The sequence below is a fragment of the Carcharodon carcharias genome, chromosome 7 (assembly GCF_017639515.1).
Source record: "Carcharodon carcharias isolate sCarCar2 chromosome 7, sCarCar2.pri, whole genome shotgun sequence".
Taxonomy (NCBI): Eukaryota; Metazoa; Chordata; class Chondrichthyes; order Lamniformes; family Lamnidae; genus Carcharodon; species Carcharodon carcharias.
Genome location: NC_054473.1, coordinates 16,754,047 through 16,774,656, shown reverse-complemented (window position 1 = coordinate 16,774,656; position 20,610 = coordinate 16,754,047). Strand labels below are relative to the sequence as shown.

Sequence of the window (20,610 nt, the reverse complement as noted above, 5' to 3'; positions counted from 1 at the left end):
TGGCAAGATGCTGCAGTGCATCTTGCATTTGGTGCAGCTGCTGCCACTGTGCATCAGTAGTGGAGGGAGTGAATGTTTTTTGTGGTGGATGGAATGCCAGTCAAGCAGGCTGCTTTGTCCTGGATGGTGTCAAGATTCTTGAGTGTTGTTGGAGCTACACTCATCCGGTGGAGAGTATTTCATTACATTCCTGACTTGTGCATTGTAGATATTGGACAGGCTTTGGGGAGTCGGGAGGTGAGTTACTCTCTGCAGAATTTCCAGCCTCTGACCTGCTCTTGTAGTCACAGTATTTATATGGCTGATCCAGTTCAGTTTCTGGTCAATGGTAAGCCTCAGAATGTTGATATTGGGGGATTCAGTGATGGTAATGCCATTGAATGCCTTGGGGAAATGGTTAGATTCTCTCTTGTTGGAAGTGTCATTGCATGGCACATGCATGGCGTGAAACTACTTACCAGTCCAAGGCTGAATATTGTCCAGGTCTCACTCTATATGGACACAGACTGTTCCGGTATCTGAGGAGTCTCAAATTATGCTGAATCGTTTGCAATCATCCGCAAACAAACCCACTTCTGCTCTTATGATGGAGGGAAGTTCATTGTTGAAATAGCTAAAGGTATTTGGACCTCGGACACTACCCTGAGGAATTCCTGTGGCAATGTCCTGGGGCTGAGATGATTGACCTCCAACAATCACAACTATCTCCCTTTGTGCTCAGTATTACTCCAACCAGTGGAGAGTTTTCCCCCTCATTCCCATTAACTTCAGTTTTGCTAGGGCTCCTTGATGCCACACTCAGTCAAATGCCCTGTCATGGGCAGATACTCTCACCTCACCTCTGGAGTTCAGCTCTTTTATCCATGTTTGAACCAAAGCTGTAATGAGGTTAGGAGCTGAGTGACCCTGGCTGAATTGCCCAACCTGAATGTCAGTGAACAGGTCGTTGCTGAGTAAGTGCTGATAGCACTATCGACGACATTTTCCATTGCATTGCTGATGATTGAGAGTAGACTGATGGGTGGTAATTGACCGGGGTGGATTTGTCCTACTTTTTGTGCACAGGACATAACCTGGGCAATTTTCCACTCCGGTTTTGTAGCTTTACTAGAACAGCTTGGCTAGGGGGCATGGCTAGTTCTGGAGCACGAGTCTTCAGAACTATTTTGCAATGTTGTCAGGACCCATTGCCTTTGCAGTATTCAGTGCCTTCAGCTATTTTCTTATATTACGTGGAGTGAATTGAATTGGCTGAAGAGTGGCATCTGTGATGCTGGGGCCCTCTGGAGAAGGCCGAGATGCATCATCCATTTGGCAACTCTGGCTGAAGGTGGCTGAAGATGCTTCAACCTTTTGCACTGATATGCTGAGCTCTCCCATCATTGAGGATATGGATATTTATGAAGCTCCTCCTCCAGTGAGTTGTTTAATTGTCCACCACCATTCATGACTGGATGTGGCAGGACTCCAGAGCTTAGATCTGATCCTTTGGTTATGGAATCGCTTGCCTCTGTCTGTTGCATGTTGCTTCTGCCATTTGGCATGCAAGTAGTCCTGCGTTGTAGCTTCACCAGGTTGACACCTCATTTTTACGTATGCCTGGTGCTTTCAGGGCATGCCCTCCTGCTCTCTTCAATGAACCAGGGTTGATCCCTCAGCTTGATGGTAATGATAGAGTTGGGATATGCTGGGCCATAAGGTTACAGATTGTGGTTGTATACAATTCTGCTGCACCTCATGGATTGCCAGTCTTGAGTTGCTACATCTGTTTGAAATCTATCCCATTTAGCACGGTGGTAGTGCCACACAACACGATGGAGATCTAAATGTGAAGATAGGACTTCAAACAGGAAACTCGCACACTGAGCAAAACAAGTAGAAAATTGTTCTAAAGAGCTAGAGGTGAGACTGAGATAAGAGTAGCAATGTTGGAATTTTGATACGTATGCTGCTCAAACTTTAACCTTGGTTTACAGCATCATTTAAGTTCTTGTCAGTTGACAGGCTTTTACTTTCTACATATCTACAATATATTTTCTGTCAACTTTTTCCATTTAAATCCCTATTTATAATGAAACTGCCCATAAACTTACTACACTGTGTTTACAGCTTGCCATCAGTGGCAAAAATTTAGTGGAAGTGCACAGACAAGATTTCTAGTCAGGCAATTCAAGTAGTGTAAAAATGTGAACTTAATTACAGTTAGGTACCCTGCTCCAATTATTCCCTACTCTTTAATCCTGCTTTACAGGAACACTATACTGGATCTTGGCTCATCACAGTAAATGGACTGGTATTATAAGTAAAACTGCAGATCAGCTGAACAAAGATCCAAATTCTCTTCCGTTGTTAAACCCCTTCACCTGATGATGACAATCACATTGCTACTAGCTAAGACTCAGATACAGTGTCAGTCATCTATTCCATATACTTGAATGTAATATCATTGATCTTTATAGAAAAGAAATTGAAAATATAAGCTTCCTGTGGTAAAGTATCCATGAGAGCCTAACAGTTAATGAAACAATGAAAGTGGTCCAAATGTGTAGTGTTATGTAGGCCTAAGCTGCAGTGTCATTTAGAATCACAAAATGGGTCCGGGCAAAAGGAGGCCATTGTGTCTGTGCGTGCTCATTATAAGAAGTATTTAATTAATCCCATACCCCTCCAAAATTTTCCTGTTTAAGTATTTATCCAATTCCCTTTTGAAAACTACTATTGCATCTCTTTTTACCACCTTTCAGGCCATCAATCATAACTTGCTGTGTATAAAAAAATTTTTTTTAGAATTCTCATTTGTGCTGATTCTTTTGCCAATTCTCTTAAATCTCTCTACTCTGATGTCAACCAGATCAAAGCACAGGTAAAAGGTAACCTGGGGGAAGGTGTACTTAAGATGCATAAAGAAAAAATGACCTGAAATTCGAAATATGTGACATGAAAGCACTAACAAGGCTGCATGAATTAAAGCTATTAACATCAAACTTTTTAGAAACCTGTCCAGTGAGAACAGGGCGACCCTATGTGGAACAGTTGACAGAAAAATTTACCTTTGTTGTTTGTTTTTGCCATAAACTCTTAGGGATTATTGCAGGTTCTTGATGCAAGAGGTAATTTTCAAAGCCTTATAGCATGCGGCCCACTGATTATTCTGCAATTCAATTTAAACAATAAAAAGTAAAAGCCCTGAGCAGTAATGTGGGTATTCCATAGCAGTGATGATCCTTCCCATACGTGCTGTAATATGTTGTACATGCCTGTTGGTGAAATGTAGCTGAATATATTTGATGTGCTCAATCAGAAAACTGGGGACATGGAATTATTTTTCAAGGAATACAATTTTATTGAAGAGTATATGAATGTCTTTGTACATTGTAATTGTATAAAATAGATATATAGGATGTATCTGGAGTTCAATCCATACCACTGCATTCAAATGGTATGAAGTAACCTTAAAGTGTATTACTAATAGAAATTGATATTATTCCTTTGCTTTTTAGAATTTTATTTTATTTACAATATTTATTTACAGTAGACAATACTCCACAGTTGTCTGAAGGAGAACTGTATGTTGCATTTAAAGCTGCCAATACAGCTTCTTCCCTGAATTCCAGACTGGTGAAATTTTCAAACTCTGTATTTTGCTGTTGAAAATGCCACTAAAAATTATGTGTAATAATAAGATGCCTGTCTGCTGTTAACATGTACCCTGAATGTCCACTGGCCCAGTTTAAGAATTATCATAATGTGCTATGCTCTATATTAAGTGATGATACATCAACACCCTGAAGAGTTGTGAATACAAAAGTGGAGGTTATGACAGAATTGGGAATAAATGACCTAATCGGATACCTATTGTATGAGTTCATTGTTCTGCAGAACTCCATCTTGCTAGTGGCTAAATCAGATTAATGTAGAGGCTTTGGAGGCATCTATGTTTATAGATATGCTTACTGAGAAGGAGATTGCCACATGCCTTCTGTTCTGTGGCAAGCTTGTGAAGCAGTGGACTAATTTGTATTGTGTCATACTGAATCCTTACAGCCCAGAATTTTGGGATCAGCTGTGTGTATCCCTTACTATTCAATTCACATCAGTCTAGTTTTGTCCCATGGTTCAAAACATATACACAATTTTTAAATAGCTGTGCTAGTATTAAATGTCAGGCAACCAGGCCATAATATCCAAAAAAATTCAAAGTTAACACTGGATATTTACGCAAAGAAAAACTTTAATATTAATAACTGAAATAGCACAATATTTTACATATTTCAGATGTAAAACAAAAATTACCCAAAATTGGATACAGCAGAGCTGTAAAATAATAAAAAAAACTTATTTGGCTATAATTTCATACACAAAATATCAAACCCTGCAATTTTCTGCATCGTTTAATTTTGTTGTAGGCATGACATTCATCTGTTTCATAGAAACATGGCAACAGGGATAGGCCATGCAGCCCCTAGAACCTGTTCTTCCCTTCAGTAAGATCAAAGCCAATCTGTATCTTAACTCCATTCACCTCCCTTGGCTCTATATTGTTGCCAAATCACTTACTCACTGCAAACAAAGCTCTCAAGACCTCATCAAATGTTCTTGTATCACTGGTAGGAGATATGCAAAGGGGGAGGGGTTTTGCTGTGGGTGACTGTTTTCCATTTCCTTCCATCATGGAGAATGGAGCTTATGTTCTACACCAGTGACTCCCAAACATTTTTGGTCACCTACCTTTGTTCAGATTTAGCAACTTTTTTGCATATGCCTGCAGGCAGTTTATTTTTTATTTTTTAACTGTCCCTCTGATGACCATAGGTGGGATTAAAATGGGCAGCTCGTTTTTTTATTCCTTTTCAGCCGGCCTCTTTCTGTGCTGCAACTTTTCTATGGTTCTATTTTGTATAAATCATAGTTTCACATTACAGGTAAACATATGTCTATAATAATTTTTTACTTACCATTGATATGATAAATGAGCTTAACAAAAACAGAATTACCTGGAAAAACTCAGCAGGTCTGGCAGCATTGGCGGAGAAGAAAAGTGTTGACATTTCGAGTCCTCATGACCCTTCAACAGAAGTTCTGTTCTACAGTTGTGAAATTAATCCATTTTCATCAACTGGAGAATGAACTTGGTAAAGAATATTATTATAATTAGAATAGAAAGGGAACAATAATTGACAAACTAGCAAAACTAAAAGAGGATAAAATCACTCAAGGAAGCTAAGTCCCATAGATGAGACAGTACCAGATGATTGGCAGACACGTAATTTGCTTCTATATATGAAAAAAGAAACAGAACAAAATCTGGGAACTGGAGACAATTAATGCCAATTATAGGAATGATCTTAATATCTATACAAATAGAAGCAATAAAGTATCTAGAGACAGAAAATATAATAAAAATAATCAACATATATTCTGAAGGCTAAGTCATGCTCAATTAATTTGACTAGAGTGCTGCTTTGGCTGGAGTAGAGTGCTTAAGTTGGAGTTTGGTGACTGAGGGAACTTAAGGGTTAATTTCTATCTAAAGTCTAGTCTTTCTTTAATTTAGTAATTAACTAAAAGTTGCTGTTTGAGTTGGAAGAAGGTGAGTTTCAGGCCAGCTTTAAAACAGGCTTTATACAGGCTGTGCTTGCAGCTACAACTCGTTAATTAGATAACTGGCTCAAACAGGTTTTCAGAGGCTAGATTCAGAGAGTATAAAAACAGGCCATCTTACAGTGCTGACTTTACTACAGCCCAAAGCAGCACTCCAGTGCAGACAGAGTGCTTAAGTTGGAGTTTGGTTACTGAGGGAGTTCAGTGAGGAGGGAGCAAGGTGATCCTTTGAGTACCATGAGTATGGTCGGATAAGTATTTACTACTTTTATTGCTTATAGTTTTTAAGGTCTTATTTTGTGGTTATTCGTTTGTAAGGGCTATATTCTGTAACAACGAGGAGCAGGCAAGAGAAGTCCTAGATAATTGGTATTATTTGATATTAAGTATCTTCCAAAAGGTTTAGTTTTATTTAAAGGGCAAGTCATAGCAGGAGAGCTCAAAGCCATGGTGTGCTCCTCCTGCTCCATGTGGGAAGCCAGGAACATTTCCGGTGCCCGAGGCCAGCATGTTTGCAGGAAGTGTCTCCAGCTGCAGCTCCTGGAAACCAGGGTTTCAGAGCTGGAGTGGCGGCTGGGGACACTGTGGCACGTCTGCAAGGTGGAGAGTATCATGGATAGCACTTATAGAGAGGTGGTCACACCGCAGGCCAAGAATCCAAAGGCAGGAAGGGAATGGGTGACCACCAGGCAGAGCAAGGGAACTAGGCAGGCAGTGCAGGAATCTCCTGTGGCTATTCCCCTGCAAAACAGATACACCACTTTGGATACTGTTGAGGGGAATGGCTTCTCAGGGGAAAGCAGCAACAGCCAAATTCATTGCACCACAGTTGGCTCTGCTGCACAGGGTTGGAGTAAAAAGTGTGGGAACGCAATAGTTACAGGGGATTCAATTGTAAAGGGAATAGATAGGCGTTTCTGTGGCCGCAAACGAGACTCCAGAGTGGTATGTTGCCTCCCTGGTGCTAAGGTCAAGGATGTCTCAGAGCAACTACAGGACATTCTGAAGGGGGAGGGTGAACAGCCAGTGGTCGTGGTACACTTTGGTACAAACAACATAGGTTAAAAAAAAGGATGAGGTCCTAAAAGCAGAATATAGGGAGTTTGGAAGTAAGTTTAAAAAGTAGGACTTCAAAGGTAGTCTTCTCAGGATTACTACGAGTACCACGTGCTAGCCAGAGTAGAAATACCAGGATATATCTGATGAATATGTGGCTGAAGAGATGGCATGAGGGGGAAGATTTCAGATTCCTGGGACATTGGGGCTGGTTCTGGGGGAGGTGGGACCAGTTCAAACTGGATGGGTTACACCTGGGCAGGACCAGGACCAGGACTGATGTCGTAGGGGGAATATTTGCTAGGGTGGTTGGGGGGAGGGTTTAAACTTAAATGGCAGGGGGATGGGAACCTATTCAAGGAGTCAGAGGAGGGGGAATTAAGGACAAAAACAAAAGACAGAAAGGGGAATAAGAAAAGTGATAGGCAGAGAAATCAAGGGCAAGAATCAAACAGGGCCTCAGTGAAAAATAGTGGGAACGGGACAAGTAATGTTAAAAAGACAAGCCTTAAGGCTTTGTGCCTTAACGCGAGGAGCATTCGCAATAAAGTGGTTGAATTAACCGCGCAAATAGATATAAACAGGTATGATATAGTTGGGATTACAGGGACATGGCTACAGGGTGACCAGGGATGGGAACTGAACATCCAGGGGTATTCAGTATTTAGGAAGGACAGACAAAAAGGAAAAGTTGCATTGCTGGTTAAAGAGGAAATTAATGCAATAGTGAGGAAAGATATTAGCTCTGACGATGTGGAATTTGTATGAGTAGAGCTGAGAAACACTAAGGGGCAAAAAACATTAGTGGGGATTGTATATAGACCCCTAAACTGTAGTGGTGATGTTGGGAATGGCATTAAATAGGAATTTAGAGACGCATGCAATTAAGGAACACCTGTAATTATGGTGACTTTAATCTGCATATAGATTGGGCAAATCTAGTTAGTAACAATACCATAGAGGAGCATTCCTGGAGTGTATACAGGATGGTTTTCTGGACCAATACATTGAGGAACCAACTAGAGAACAGGCCATCTTAGACTGGGTATTGTGTCATGAGAAAGTATGAGGCCCCTTGGGGATGAGCGACCATAATATGATAGAATTCTTCAAGATGGAGAGTGACGTAGTTGATTCTGAGACTAGGGTCCTAGGGTCCTGAATCTTAATAAAGGAAACTACGATGGTATGTGGTGCGAGTAAGCTATAATGGTTTAGGAAACGTTACCTAAAGGGATGATGGTGGATAGGCAATGTCAAACATTCAAAGAGCGCATGAGTTAACTGCAACAATTGTTCCTTCCTGCCTGGTGCAAAAATAAACAGGATAGGTGGCCAAACCATGGCTTACAAGGGAAATTTGAGATAGTATTAGATCCAAGGAAGAGGGGAACAAATTGGCCAGAAAAAACAACAGACCTGAGGATTGGGAACAGCTTAGAAATCAGCAAAGAAGGACCAAGGGATTGATTAAGAGGGGGAAAATAGAGTATGATAGTAAGCTTGTGGGGAACATAGAAACTGACTGTAAAAGTTTCTATAGGTATGTGAAGATAAATGTAGTTCCTTTATAGTCAGAAACAGGGGAATTTATAATGGGGAACCAAGAAATGGCTGAGCAACTAATTACATACTTTGGTTCTGCCTTCAAAAAGGAGGACACAAATAACATACCAGAAATGTTGGGGAACACAGGGTTTAATGAGAGGGTGGAACTAAAAGAAATCAGCATTAGTAGGGAAATGGTGTTGGGGAAATTGATGGGATTGAAGGCTGTTAAATCCCCAGGGTCTGATAATCTACATCCCAGAGTAATTAAGGAAGTGGCCCTAGAAATAGTGGATGCATTGGTGATCATCTTTCGTGATTCTATAGACTCTTGAACAGTTCCTACAGATTGGAGGGTAGCTAATGTAACCCCACTATTTAAAAAGGGAGGTAGAGAAAAAACAGGAAATTATGGACCAGTCAGCCTGACGTCGCTAGTGAGGAAAATTCTAGAGTCCATTATGAAAGATTTAATAGCTGAGCACTTGGAAAACAGTGGCAGAATCGGACAGAGTCAGCATGGATTTATGAAAGGGAAATCATGCTTGACAAATCTACTGGAACTTTTCGAGGATGTAACTAGTAGAGTTGGTGAGGGGGAGCCAGTGGATGTGATTTATTTGGACTTTCAAAAGGTTTTTGACAAAGTCCCACATAAGAGATTAGCATATAAAATTAAAGTGTGTGGGATTGACATGGATAGAAAACTGGTTGGCAGACAGGAAACAAAGAGTAGGAATAAACGGGTCATTTTCCGAATGGCAGGCAGTGACTGGTGGAGTTCCGCAGGATTCGGTGCTAGGACCCCAGCTATTCACAATATATATTAATGATTTAGATGAGGGAACTGAATGTAATATTTCCAAATTTGCAGATGAAAGAAAGCTGGATGGGAGGGTGAGCTGTGAGGAGGATGCAGAGATGCTTCAGTGTGATTTAGACGAGCTGAGTGAGTGGGCAAATGCATGGCAGATGCAGTATAATATGGATAAATGTGAGGTTATCCACTTTGGTAGCAAAAACAGGAAGGCAGATTATTATCTGAATGGCTATAAATTGAGAGAGGGGAATGTGCAATGAGACCTGGGTGTCCTCGTATACCAGTCACTGAAGGTAAGCATGTAGGTGCAGCAGGCGGTAAAAAAGGCAAATGGTGTGTTGGCCTTCATAGCGAGAGGATTCGAGTACAGGATCAGGGATGTCTTGCTGCAATTATACAGGGCCTTGGTGAGACCACACCTGGAATATTGTGTTCCGTTTTGGTTTCCTTCTGTGAGGAAGGATGTTCTTGCTATAGAGGGAGTGCAGCGAAGATTTACCAGACTGATTCCTGGGACGGCGGGACTAACATATGAGAAGAGATTGAGTCAGTTAGGATTATATTCGCTGGAGTTCAGAAGAATGAGGAGGGATCTCATAGAAACCTATAAAATTCTAACAGGACTAGACTGGGTAGATGCAGGAAGGATCCCACTGGTGGGGGAGTCCAGAACCAGGGGTCACAGTCTGAGGATACAGGGTAGACCATTTAGGACTGAGATGAGGTGAAATTTCTTCAACCAAAGAGTGGTGAGCTTGTGGAATTCACTACCACAGAAAGTATTTGAGGCCAAAACACTATGTTTTTAAGGAGTTGGATATAGCTCTTGGGGCGAAAGGGATCAAAGGATATGGGGAGAAAGTGAGAGCAGGCTATTATGTTGGATGCTCATAATGAATGGCGGAGCAGGCTCGAAGGGCCAAATGGCCTACTCCTCCTATCTTCTATGTTTCTATGATAGAATTCTTTGAAGAGGTTAACTGAAAGAATAGGTAAGATTAATGCAGTGGATGTTGTATACTTAGATTTTCAAAAGACCTTGATGTTGAAGGTTAGGGTACGGTGGCCAGTTTTCAGGTTTTGTACTGGACAGACCGATTTTTGGCCAATCTGACCACAGTCCAGCACTGGATGGCTTCACACCCAGTATTTTGACCCGTGGAACCCTAGTAAAACACTGGCAGGCACTCATGCTCATTCCTTTCCTCAACTGCACTAGCCTTGATGCTCCGGAGATGCAAAAGTCAAGTTTGTTTTGATATTTTGGTGATATTTTCCTCACACTACACTTCCCGCCCCCTCATACCCTGTTGTCTCTCAGGCATCCATTTGAGTACTAAAACACCTGAGCCCCAGAGAAAATCATTACTTGACTGACAGCTCTGGCTCTCTGATGTATGCTATCAATTTCACAAAGTTTATTTACACAAGATAGAGGTTTCAGATTCAGCTATGATTGACATTTTTATTGGGCTGTAGTAAAAAGTTATTTTAGAGAAAGTGGAAAATTATCAATTACTTTTTTAAAAGTTTTTCTTAGACATCCTACTGTCACTAAAGGGTTCATTGGTTCTTATGGTGTAGAGTGGATGAATGGGCATGGAAGTGCCATAGCTTCGTATGGGGGGGTATGAGGAGCCATGGTATTCTTTGGGGGGTATACCTTGGCATAGGGGGCATGAAGGGCCAATAGGGGTTGTTTGGAGTGCATACCTTGGGGTATGAAAGGTCATAGGGGTTGTTTGGAGGGGCATAGGTTGGCCTGGGGGCATGCCTATCCCTGCAATGGTGCTGGCCAGGTTAGGGAGCAGGGGCAGGCTCACAACCCAAACCAGCCCACACCCTTAAAAGACACTCCTGAAAATTGGAAAACCCGGGAACAGGGCCAAGAACCCCAGAATTGGGACCGACCCATCATTTTTAAAGGGTTCTCGAGTCGTCCCAACTCAGTGTAAATCCAACCCAATATCTCTCAAAATACTGTGTATCCAACCTTGACTGTGTCATCACAGAATGGGTCCAAGCAGATTCCATGTGTTTCTCATAGATAAGGAAAGAAAACTGGGGTGTAAATGGGTCCTAATCTTCATTTCTCTTTCTGTGGAGACCCACCATTTTTGATGTTCTTTTTGCTGGGAGTATCTCTGTTGACATCATCAACAGCTCTACTGGGACTGACAATCTAGCTAACCTTAGTTGACTGATGAAAGTTCAATGCTAATCTAGAACTGGGTATTTTTTTTATTTTAAGTTTACAAACTTGACTCTCGTATTCAATTAAGCAAAAAGCAGAAACAGTTTATTTGGCTGATGTTGACTTTTATTCATAAATTTGATGTAGTAAAATATAACCTTTTAAATCCTAAAAAAATAAGTTTGACAAAAGATTATGTTGCTTGAAATGGACCTCAGTGTACTTGTGTTTCTTTTGGTTTTTCTTTAATTTTAGGCATGAAACTTGTAAATGTTGATGTTCAGAGAGGCTTGGGTGTTCTTGCACAAGGTATAAAAATGTTAGCATGCAGGTACAGCAAGCAATTAGGAAGGCAAATAGCATGTTGGCCTTTATTGCAAGGAGATTGGAGTACAAGAATAAAGAAGTCTTGGTACAGTTGCACAGGCCTATGGTGAGACCACATCTGGAAGACTGCAACTTTAGCCTCCATATTTAAGGAAGGATATACTTGTATTGGAGGCGGTACAGCAAAGGTTCACTAGATTGGTGCCTGGAATGAGAGTTGTCCTATGATAACAGGCTGAGTAATTTGGGTCTGTATTTTCTGGAGTTTAGAAAAATGAGAGGTGATCTCATTGAAACGTTCATGATTATGAAGCTTGACAGGATAGATACTGAAACATTGTCTCTCCTGGCTAGGGAATCTAGAACAAGGGAGTACAGTTTCAGGATAAGGGGCTGATCATTTAGGGCTGAGATGAGGCGAAATTTCTTCGCTTGGGTTGTGGATGATCCATTATTGAATATATTTAAGGCTGAGAAAGACAGACAGGTTTTTGACCCCTCAGCGAATCAAAGGATATGGAGAGAGGGCAGAAAAATGGAGTTGAAGCCCATGATCTATCATAATCATATTGAATGGTGGAGCAGGCTTAAGAGGCCATTTGGTCTTCTTTTGCTTCTATTTCTTATGTACTTAGAGAGAAATAAAAAATGCTTATTTATAGCTCTGATTCATCAGTGGAAATTGTTCTTTCGAAACAACCTTAACAGCTTGGGAAGAGGACAAATAAATTGCCAATCAGTGTTGCATTATAACATTTCTGTCTCCAAAAATAATTTAAATTCTCTGCATTCTGCCAGCGTCCTATCCTCCAACCTCTATTAACCTCAGTTCATCCAAAACGCTGCTGCCTGGAACCTATCCCACGCCATGTCCCATTCACCCATCAGCCCCATGCTTACAGTCCTACATTGGCCCACATTTCCCCAAAGCCGCAAATTTAAAATTCTCATCCTCCTGTTTAGATCACTTCACAGCCTCATCCTTGACCACCCTCATAGTTGCCTTCAGCCCCACACCCCTTTGAGAACTCTGCATTCCTCTAACTCTGTCCTTTTGTGTACCCCAAAACCCCTTTGCCAATGGTTAACCACCATTCCTGCAGTCATCTCGGCTCTAAGCTCTGGAATACCCTCCCTAGATCTCCCTGTCTCAGTACCACCCTTCCCTTCTTTAAGACCTACCTTAAAACCCACTTCCTTGACCAAGCTCTTAGTTATACTTCCTAATCTCCCTTTTTGTCTCTGTGTCAATTTTCGTATCATTAGCCTTCTGTGAAGCACCTTGAAAATATTTTTCTATGTGGAAGGTACTGTTTATTTGCAGGTTGTTGCATTTGGCACAACACAAGAATTATGTTTGTTGTGTCTCAATTAACTAAAATAAAGAAAAGCCATAAGCCTAAGTGAGCTGCATGCTGTACAGCTAAGTAAAATATATGTATTATAAACGATCACTTGAGCTGTTCCATTGGTCTTGCCATTCCCAGCTAAATTTGGGGATTATGTTCACTCATGGTGGTATCAGGTTCTCTTGATCACATGCACACAGTATCTAATACTGGAGTCTTAGAACATCAGTGCTTTGCTATGTACTTCACAGTTTCCACCACACAGACTGGCATAGCATAATAGTCTCTGTAAAGCTTAAGCTGGTTGACAAGTTTTGCTGGGAAAAGCAGTTTGTTGGGTTTTGTTTAATCAACATGTTTCTGGTTCTCCTAGCTACCAGGGAATTGAAGGACTTCTTTGCAAAGGCCCGCAATGGATCTATTCGCATTATGAAGGTTATCATCAAAGATGGTGAGTTTTGTCTGTTTTTCTTACTATACTATGGCCAAATATTCAACTGTAATTGAGCTGGGAATGTAGGTATTCTTTGTGGAAAGAATCTGCACGGCTGCTTTATTTATATAGATCGGGATGCTGTATACAAAGTACAGTAAGAGGACGGAACTCGTGTTGAAGTTAAAAACTGGTGTAGGCCTTTGAGTCAAGTTTATTACAATGTTAATGTACTTTTAAGTTTCATTTAAGAGCAACATTTTAAGCATTTAATGTATTTTTTTTTTAAATGTTGCCCCATTTGTTGCTTCTCAGACATATATATCACCCTTGCCTAAACTTAGATTATGGATAGCTTTTCACGATCCTCCTGCCTGGCGACTTTATGACACAGTATCTGTCAGTTTTCTCTCTCCAATGCAGAAACCCCTTTGGGAAATAAAAGGTGGCTAAGTATGAAATAAGTCTGTGATCCGTGATCCTCAATACCCAATTATGTGAAATCTTGATTATAGTAGAAGTTGTTGATTAATATGATTGGTTGAGAGTTGAAGGCCTGTATTCCTATCTAATGCAAATACTTGGAATTAAAATTGTGTCTCTAAATATATTTGAGCACTGTCATCCACACCCTCAGTAAGTTGCAGCTCACAGGATAAAACTGCCACAATTAGACTATAAATGGGAATAAATGATCAGTCTCACTTCAGATGGCTGATGTAGAGAAGGAGAATGTTATACTGGTGCAAGAGAGAATGTTGCTCTGACAATGTAAAGGCATATGGTTGGATATGGTGTGAAGAGGATGGTTTATCCAAGAGCTATCTAACCCTTGCTAAATTTGGCTTGTGAATACCCTGTACTTGATCTGACATCGACAACTCAATCAGCACAAAATATACTACTTGCTTTTAAAGATTACATCAGATTTCTTCAAGGGGCTTCATTTTCAAATATTGCAGTCCTCCTATATAACATCCATTCTCTCATTTCGTGATGGGGCTTTGAGAGTTTAGATGATGAGGAGGAGTTGCAATTGCTGAAATTCAGCAAATAAAATGTGAATGTATTCTTTGACTGGCAAATTAAATTAATATCTGGCATATTGGCATCCCTTGTTACATAATGTCATATTATATATGAAGGTCAAATTCTATTAACTTTTGTGGTGGTGGGTGGGGCGGGGGGTGGAAATCCTACTCACTTGTCTTTTTTTAAAAAAGATGTACCAAATGGTGTAACATGTTTACCAATGTGTTGTGCATGGTGAGTCAGGATGTGGATTTGCAATTCCCCAAACACTCAGTTCTATGCATGATCAATCCAAGCTATTTGCTATTAACCACCCACCCCACCCTCTTATGAAAGTGAAGGGTGCTGAGTATAACTCACCCTGAATGCCATCTCCTGGTGACTAGTTAAAGTGGCATTGACTGATACCTTACCAGTTCACCAGTCTAATTATCACCTAAAGGATTGTATCGTGCAGGGAGAAGTCTACAAAGGAAGAAGGGAACCAAGGTCCAATATATCTTTCTTTACAATGTATTTCTCTCTACGATCAATTATTTTATCTGATATTTTTGATTGTTACTAAGAGATAATATGGATAAGTATTGCATCAGTAAATTTCAGAGGATATTTTTCTGTTAATCGATGCCTAGCTTGTTGTTACAATACACCGAAAAACATAGATTCAGAACAGTATGTACTTTGCTGGGATTTATTTGCTCCATGGTGAAATAGCTGTATGAAGCAACTCAGAATTGGGAAGGGGGTTGGGGTGGTGAGGGTGGGCACTGAACATGTAGTGATGTCAGGTGACTTGAGCGACATGATGGAACTTGTCACCTTGCTCTTAAAGTGATGACAGCTGCAGGCTGTGCTTAAAATAGTGCGTGCAGCTAATGGGTTTGGCTGGACTGGACTCAGCTGATAGAACAACATTCTGTTGTGACACTTGCCGTTTTCAAGTTACATTTTCCCAAAGTTAAGGAAGCTGCTGTTAATTCTCAAGCTATCCATCACTTGAAAATTCAGGACTACTATATAATTTTTTGGCAAAAAATATCACATCTATAGTCTTGTTGCCTACATTATGCACCTGTGGAATCCGCTATTGAAGACTTGGGTAAATTATCTGTCATTCTCTTGAAAATTTTCAAAGCTGTTGACGGGGTCTGGACAGTGGATTTACCACCACTATGACTTCTCACCAAAGCTATGTTACTGACTATCTAGTTTCTTCTTACTTTTGCTCTATCTATGTTGTATTTGCTGGCTCATCCATTGGCTTCTTATCCACAAACTCGATGACTCTCAAAGGTCCCTCCTCTCAATGTTTTCTTCTTCACGTCAGCATTCTCCAACCTTATCCATTCTCTTGCTAATGAATTCACTCTAAAATCAACTTCTTTCCGATCAACAGCCCTTTCATAGCTCAAAGCCTCTCATAATGCTGTGGCAAACTCACAACATCTTGGCCTTCTCCACACCCATCAACAGACTAGATTGGTTCTTTTTGATTCCTCTAAGACATAGGGCTGTTTTCGGCAGAGGGCATGTAAAATAGAGCTGGTGCCCATCCCAACACCTTCCTGCCCACCACCCCCAAGCTCACCCCCATAATAGTGGGGTGGGGGGAATGGGGGTGGGAGCTAGGCATCCATCATATTCAAATAAATAATCAACAGTCAATTAAGCTTGTTACCAAGCCATTTGACTGTGATAATATGCTGCCCACATCATAAAATGTTTGGCGAGGGCAGTCAGGCAGGAGTGGGCAGCTCATTATTTTAAACAAATTCTTCAAAGGGTGGAAAGAAAGGTGGGGGTTCAATCTTCAGGAACTGCTCTTTGTAGATTAGTGTGTGGCTCCCCTGAGATAGAAACCGGCCCCCCCCCCCCCCCCCCCAAACCCTCCTTTTGTTCCTACCTGCCTGCTGCCTTAAACCCACCACCCCTACCCACCCCCTACCTAACCTGCCCAAACCCTCCCTGCCCAAGACCGTGAACTTACCCATTTCCAGGGATCCACGGGCTTTCTTCTGCTTCCTCGTCGCAGTCCCAACAATGTCTACCAATGCTCTCTTGCCACTGCCAGGACTGATGGGAGCTGACAGCCATTTGGATTGGCTGGCAGATCCCGAGGGCAGGACTTCTTCCCCAGTAAAGGGCAGATATTCCATTTAGCCCACCTGCAGTCCTTTTGCTGCAGGGCAGGCCGGCGTGGAGAGGGTCAGCTCCATGCCTACTTTGCTTCGAGGGGCGGGGGGGGTGCAGGGCGAGCCATAATATTCCACCCATGGATACTTCATGTCTCTCAAGTCTAATCAACAGCCTCCATTTCTTGATTTGGAATGCTCCTACCATCTAATGACATTCTTTAGTGCCCAGCAGCTCTCTTCCCCTCAGCAACTTTATGAAACCCATACCTGTCCAATTCTGCTTTAAATCTATTCTAGATGTAGATTTTCACAGCTTTCAATGACGAAGCCTGTCAACAGCTTTGGCAATATTCAAGACAATGACAGATAAGTCATCAACATATTCAGTAACAGGTTCCAAATGTGTATAACATAGGAAACATGTTTGCCAGTGCAATAGCCAGAAATCGCCCAGAATATCTTTCTACCATTTCTCACACATTCATGAACAGGATATAAGATCAGAAGATACATGCAGAAAGGAAACCATTTGACTGACATTTAGCTCTCCATCCAATAAAAAAATTACCATTTCCCACTATTGACTTTATCTTAAACAAATCCAAGATTTTAGATCCATTATTGTACACATCACACAGTTTTACAACACAGAAGGAGACCATTTGGCTCAGTGGCTGTGTCAGCTCGCTGATTGAACTATCCACATATTCCCATTTCTCAGCCTTTTTCAAATGTTTATTCACTTCCTTTTTATCTTTCCTACATTGCTTGCACATTTTTCTTTCCTTTGTTTTTTTTTGTTTCCCCCTTACCATATTAATTTAAATCTTCCCCATCAGCATTAATTACTCTCCCAGTGAGGATAATGGTCTCAGCAATGTTCTGGTGAGGTCTGTCACTTCTGCAACAGGCCAGTCTTATATTCCAAAAACTTTAGAAGAAAGAGGAAAGATGAGTGAGAATGAGGGAGGAGAGAGAAGGAAGGTATGAAGAGAGGAAAAGGAAGAAAAGAAGAAAGGGAGAGAGATGAGACCAACATTTGCCTCATTGGGGGTGGCAGTGCTTGGGTGTGGAGTGGGAAGATGGGGAGGATAGGGAGAAAGGGGGGGAAGGAAAAGCAGACAGAGAAGAGGGTTGAAATGAGGAGAAGCAAAAACAGGGGAGAAGAATGGGGTCTCAATATTTGTCTACAACGTGCATGGAGGGAGCTATGCTCATATTATCTCGGGCTAAAATGGGTTTTTCCCCCCTTTCAATGCATGAAGGGCTGTAGCAGTCTGTTTTTATCTTGGGATGGAGGTGTAATCAGGCAATTTCCCCCATCCCCAATTTTTTCCTCATTTGATAAATTAAAGCCTTTATAAATCAAACATTTAATAATCAAGTTTTGCATTTTTATGTATTTTACACAGCATTACTGTATTAATCTGTAGAGTAAATAATTTTAATATTAATGCATCTATTCCATGTCGTAAGTTATTGGGGGCTGTGGGGCACCTCCAGAGGGAGGGCGGCATGATTTCAACTTTTATTCTCTTTTCTCTGAACCCCAATACATCATCCTACACTTTCATCCTCCTCCTCACTTGGTATCCCCACTGTATTGAAATAACCATCATTATTGTAACTTATTCTTTCTCAGAAGTCAATTTAGCTCCAAGGTGACATTCTTGGTGATAAGAGTTCAAAGCCAAGTCAACTCTATAAAGCAAATTCAAGTTATCCTCTAGCTCAACCAGGCAGCTCAGCAATACTCCTGGACACTGTTAATGATTGACCAGCCAGATTTACTCACCTGTGTAACCTGGGAAGGTGGGTCTGTTACTGTGGGATTGGTATATTTTCCACCCTGCTACAAGAAAAGAGATTAATACCCGGTTACAATATAATAACCAGGTAATGTTACGTCAGTAAGCTGTGTTTACTAACTGGTCTGTATAACAGCACCATATTAAGCTGTGTTTATCCACTGGTCCGTAACAGAAATATGTATTTGCTAACGTAAGCCATGAGATATTAATCTGTGAAGAGAATTTATATTTTGTTAGTTGCAGTGAGTGAGATATACCTAGTATTATGTGATCAAATTGAAAATAAAATATATTTGTCTTACAGAATGGAAAACTAGACTAATCTAAACCAGATTTTTAATGACATCTTTCCCGCACTGAATATTGCTGTCATTTCTGGTAACAATCACAATACTAGAAAAGCATTCAAAATTCTCTGCATTGCAACTTGCTTGGGCTGTGAAGCATACATAAAGTTCTTTTGAGTTCCTTTTATCTAGATGGTAACTGCAAAACTCCAAATTATCTTGGACTTTTAATTGGGAAATTCAAATTTCAGCCGCAGTCTTGCAGGAGAGATGAATAGACATGAATTTTGGAGCAATGTCATGTTCGGAACTCTCCAATCAGGTTTCCTCCCCATCACACCACTGAAACAGCCATTATCAAAGTCACAAATGAAACCCAATCTGACTGTGACTTTGTTAACCTATCCCTAATCCTGATTCTTGACCTGTCTACAAACTTTGACACAGTTGACCACACCATCTTCCTTCAAAGTTGCTCCTTCGATGCCCAACTGGGTGGAACTGCCCTCACCTGGTCGTAGCCAGAGAATTACCTGCAATGGCCTTTCTTCCCACATTGCCTCTGCAGTCTCTGCTCATAGCCCTCTTACATTTCGCATTTACATAGTGGTTCTAGATAACATTATCTGAATGTGTCATACTTCACGTGTACATTAATGACACCCAGCTCTACCTCATTACCAAATTCTCTTGACACCTCCACAGTCTCTGATTTGTCATGCTATTTGTCTGACAATTAGTACTGAATGAACATAATTTTTCTCCAGTTAAATATTGGGGAGAGTGAATGGTCTTGCCACAATCTCCGTTCCTAGCCAATTACTCCATCTCTCTTGCTGGCAACTGGAGAAGGCTGACAGAAACCATTCATGAATCTTTTTGTCTTCTGCTTCATGAAGATCGCCCGCTTTCACCTCAGTAAGATCACCCATCTTCATCCCTGCCTCATCTCATCCACACCTTTCTGTTATCTCTAGACTTAACTATTTCAGTGCTCTCCTGGCTAGTTTGTTATCCTCCAAAACTCTGCTGCCCATATCCTAACTTCCACCAAGCCCTGTTCACCATCACAGCTGCCTACACTGGCTTATGGCCTCGATTTTAAAATTCTCATCCTTGTTTTCAAATCTGTCCATGGCCTCACCAATCCTTAGCTCTGAAACTTCCTCCAGTTCGATAACCCTCTGAGATATCTGTGCTGCTCCAATTCTGGACCCTTGCATATCCCTGACGTTAATCGCCCTATTATTGGTCTTGCCCAGGCCCTAAGCCCTGGAATTTCCTCCCCAAATCTCTCTACCTCTCTTTCCTTCTTTAAGATGTCCCTTAAAAACCCCCTTTTGACTGGGTTTTTGGTCACCTGCCTAAATATCTCCTTATGTGACTTAGTGTCAGATTTGATTGGATAACTCCTATGAAACACCTTGTAATGTTTTACTATGTTAAAGACATTGTATAAATGCAAATTATTGATGTTTCATTCAACTTTGCCCTAAGAACTGAGTTGGTTGATCACTGCTGCATCGCAAAGGTAACGCCTTATTTAAGAAAGGAAGGAGACAGAAAGCAGGAAACTGTAGACCAGTTAGCCTAATATCTGTCATTGCGAAAATGTTGGAATCCATTATTAAGAAAGTAGTAGCAGGGTGTTTAGAAAGTCATAACATAATTAAGCAGAATCACTATGGTTTTATGGAAGGGAAATCATGTTTGACAAATTTATTCAAGTTCTTTGAAGATATAATGAGCAAGGCGGATAAAGTAGTGGATTTCCAAACTGCATTTGATAAAGTGCCATATTAAAAGTTACTGCACAAGACAAGAGCTCATGGTGTTGGAGGTAATATGTTAGCATGGATAGAGGATTGGCTAATGAACAGGAAACAGAAGGGATAGATGGGCTATTTTCAAGTTGGCAAACTGTAACTAGTGGGGTACCACAGGGATCAGTTCTAGGTTCTCAACTATTTACAATCTATATGAATGATTTAGATGAAGGGACTGCATGTATTGCGGC

At 41.0% G+C, this 20,610-nt stretch overlaps 1 protein-coding gene across 1 annotated transcript in view; it reads left to right on the top strand.

Moving 5' to 3' along the window:
* Nucleotides 1-20,610, top strand: part of LOC121280286 (twinfilin-2) — a 118,165-nt gene that overhangs the window by 19,833 nt on the left and 77,722 nt on the right. Inside the window, exon 2 of the mRNA XM_041192110.1 lies at nucleotides 13,269-13,346. Within this exon, the coding sequence (XP_041048044.1) occupies nucleotides 13,269-13,346 (78 nt within the window). The remainder of the gene's footprint in view (nucleotides 1-13,268; nucleotides 13,347-20,610) is intronic.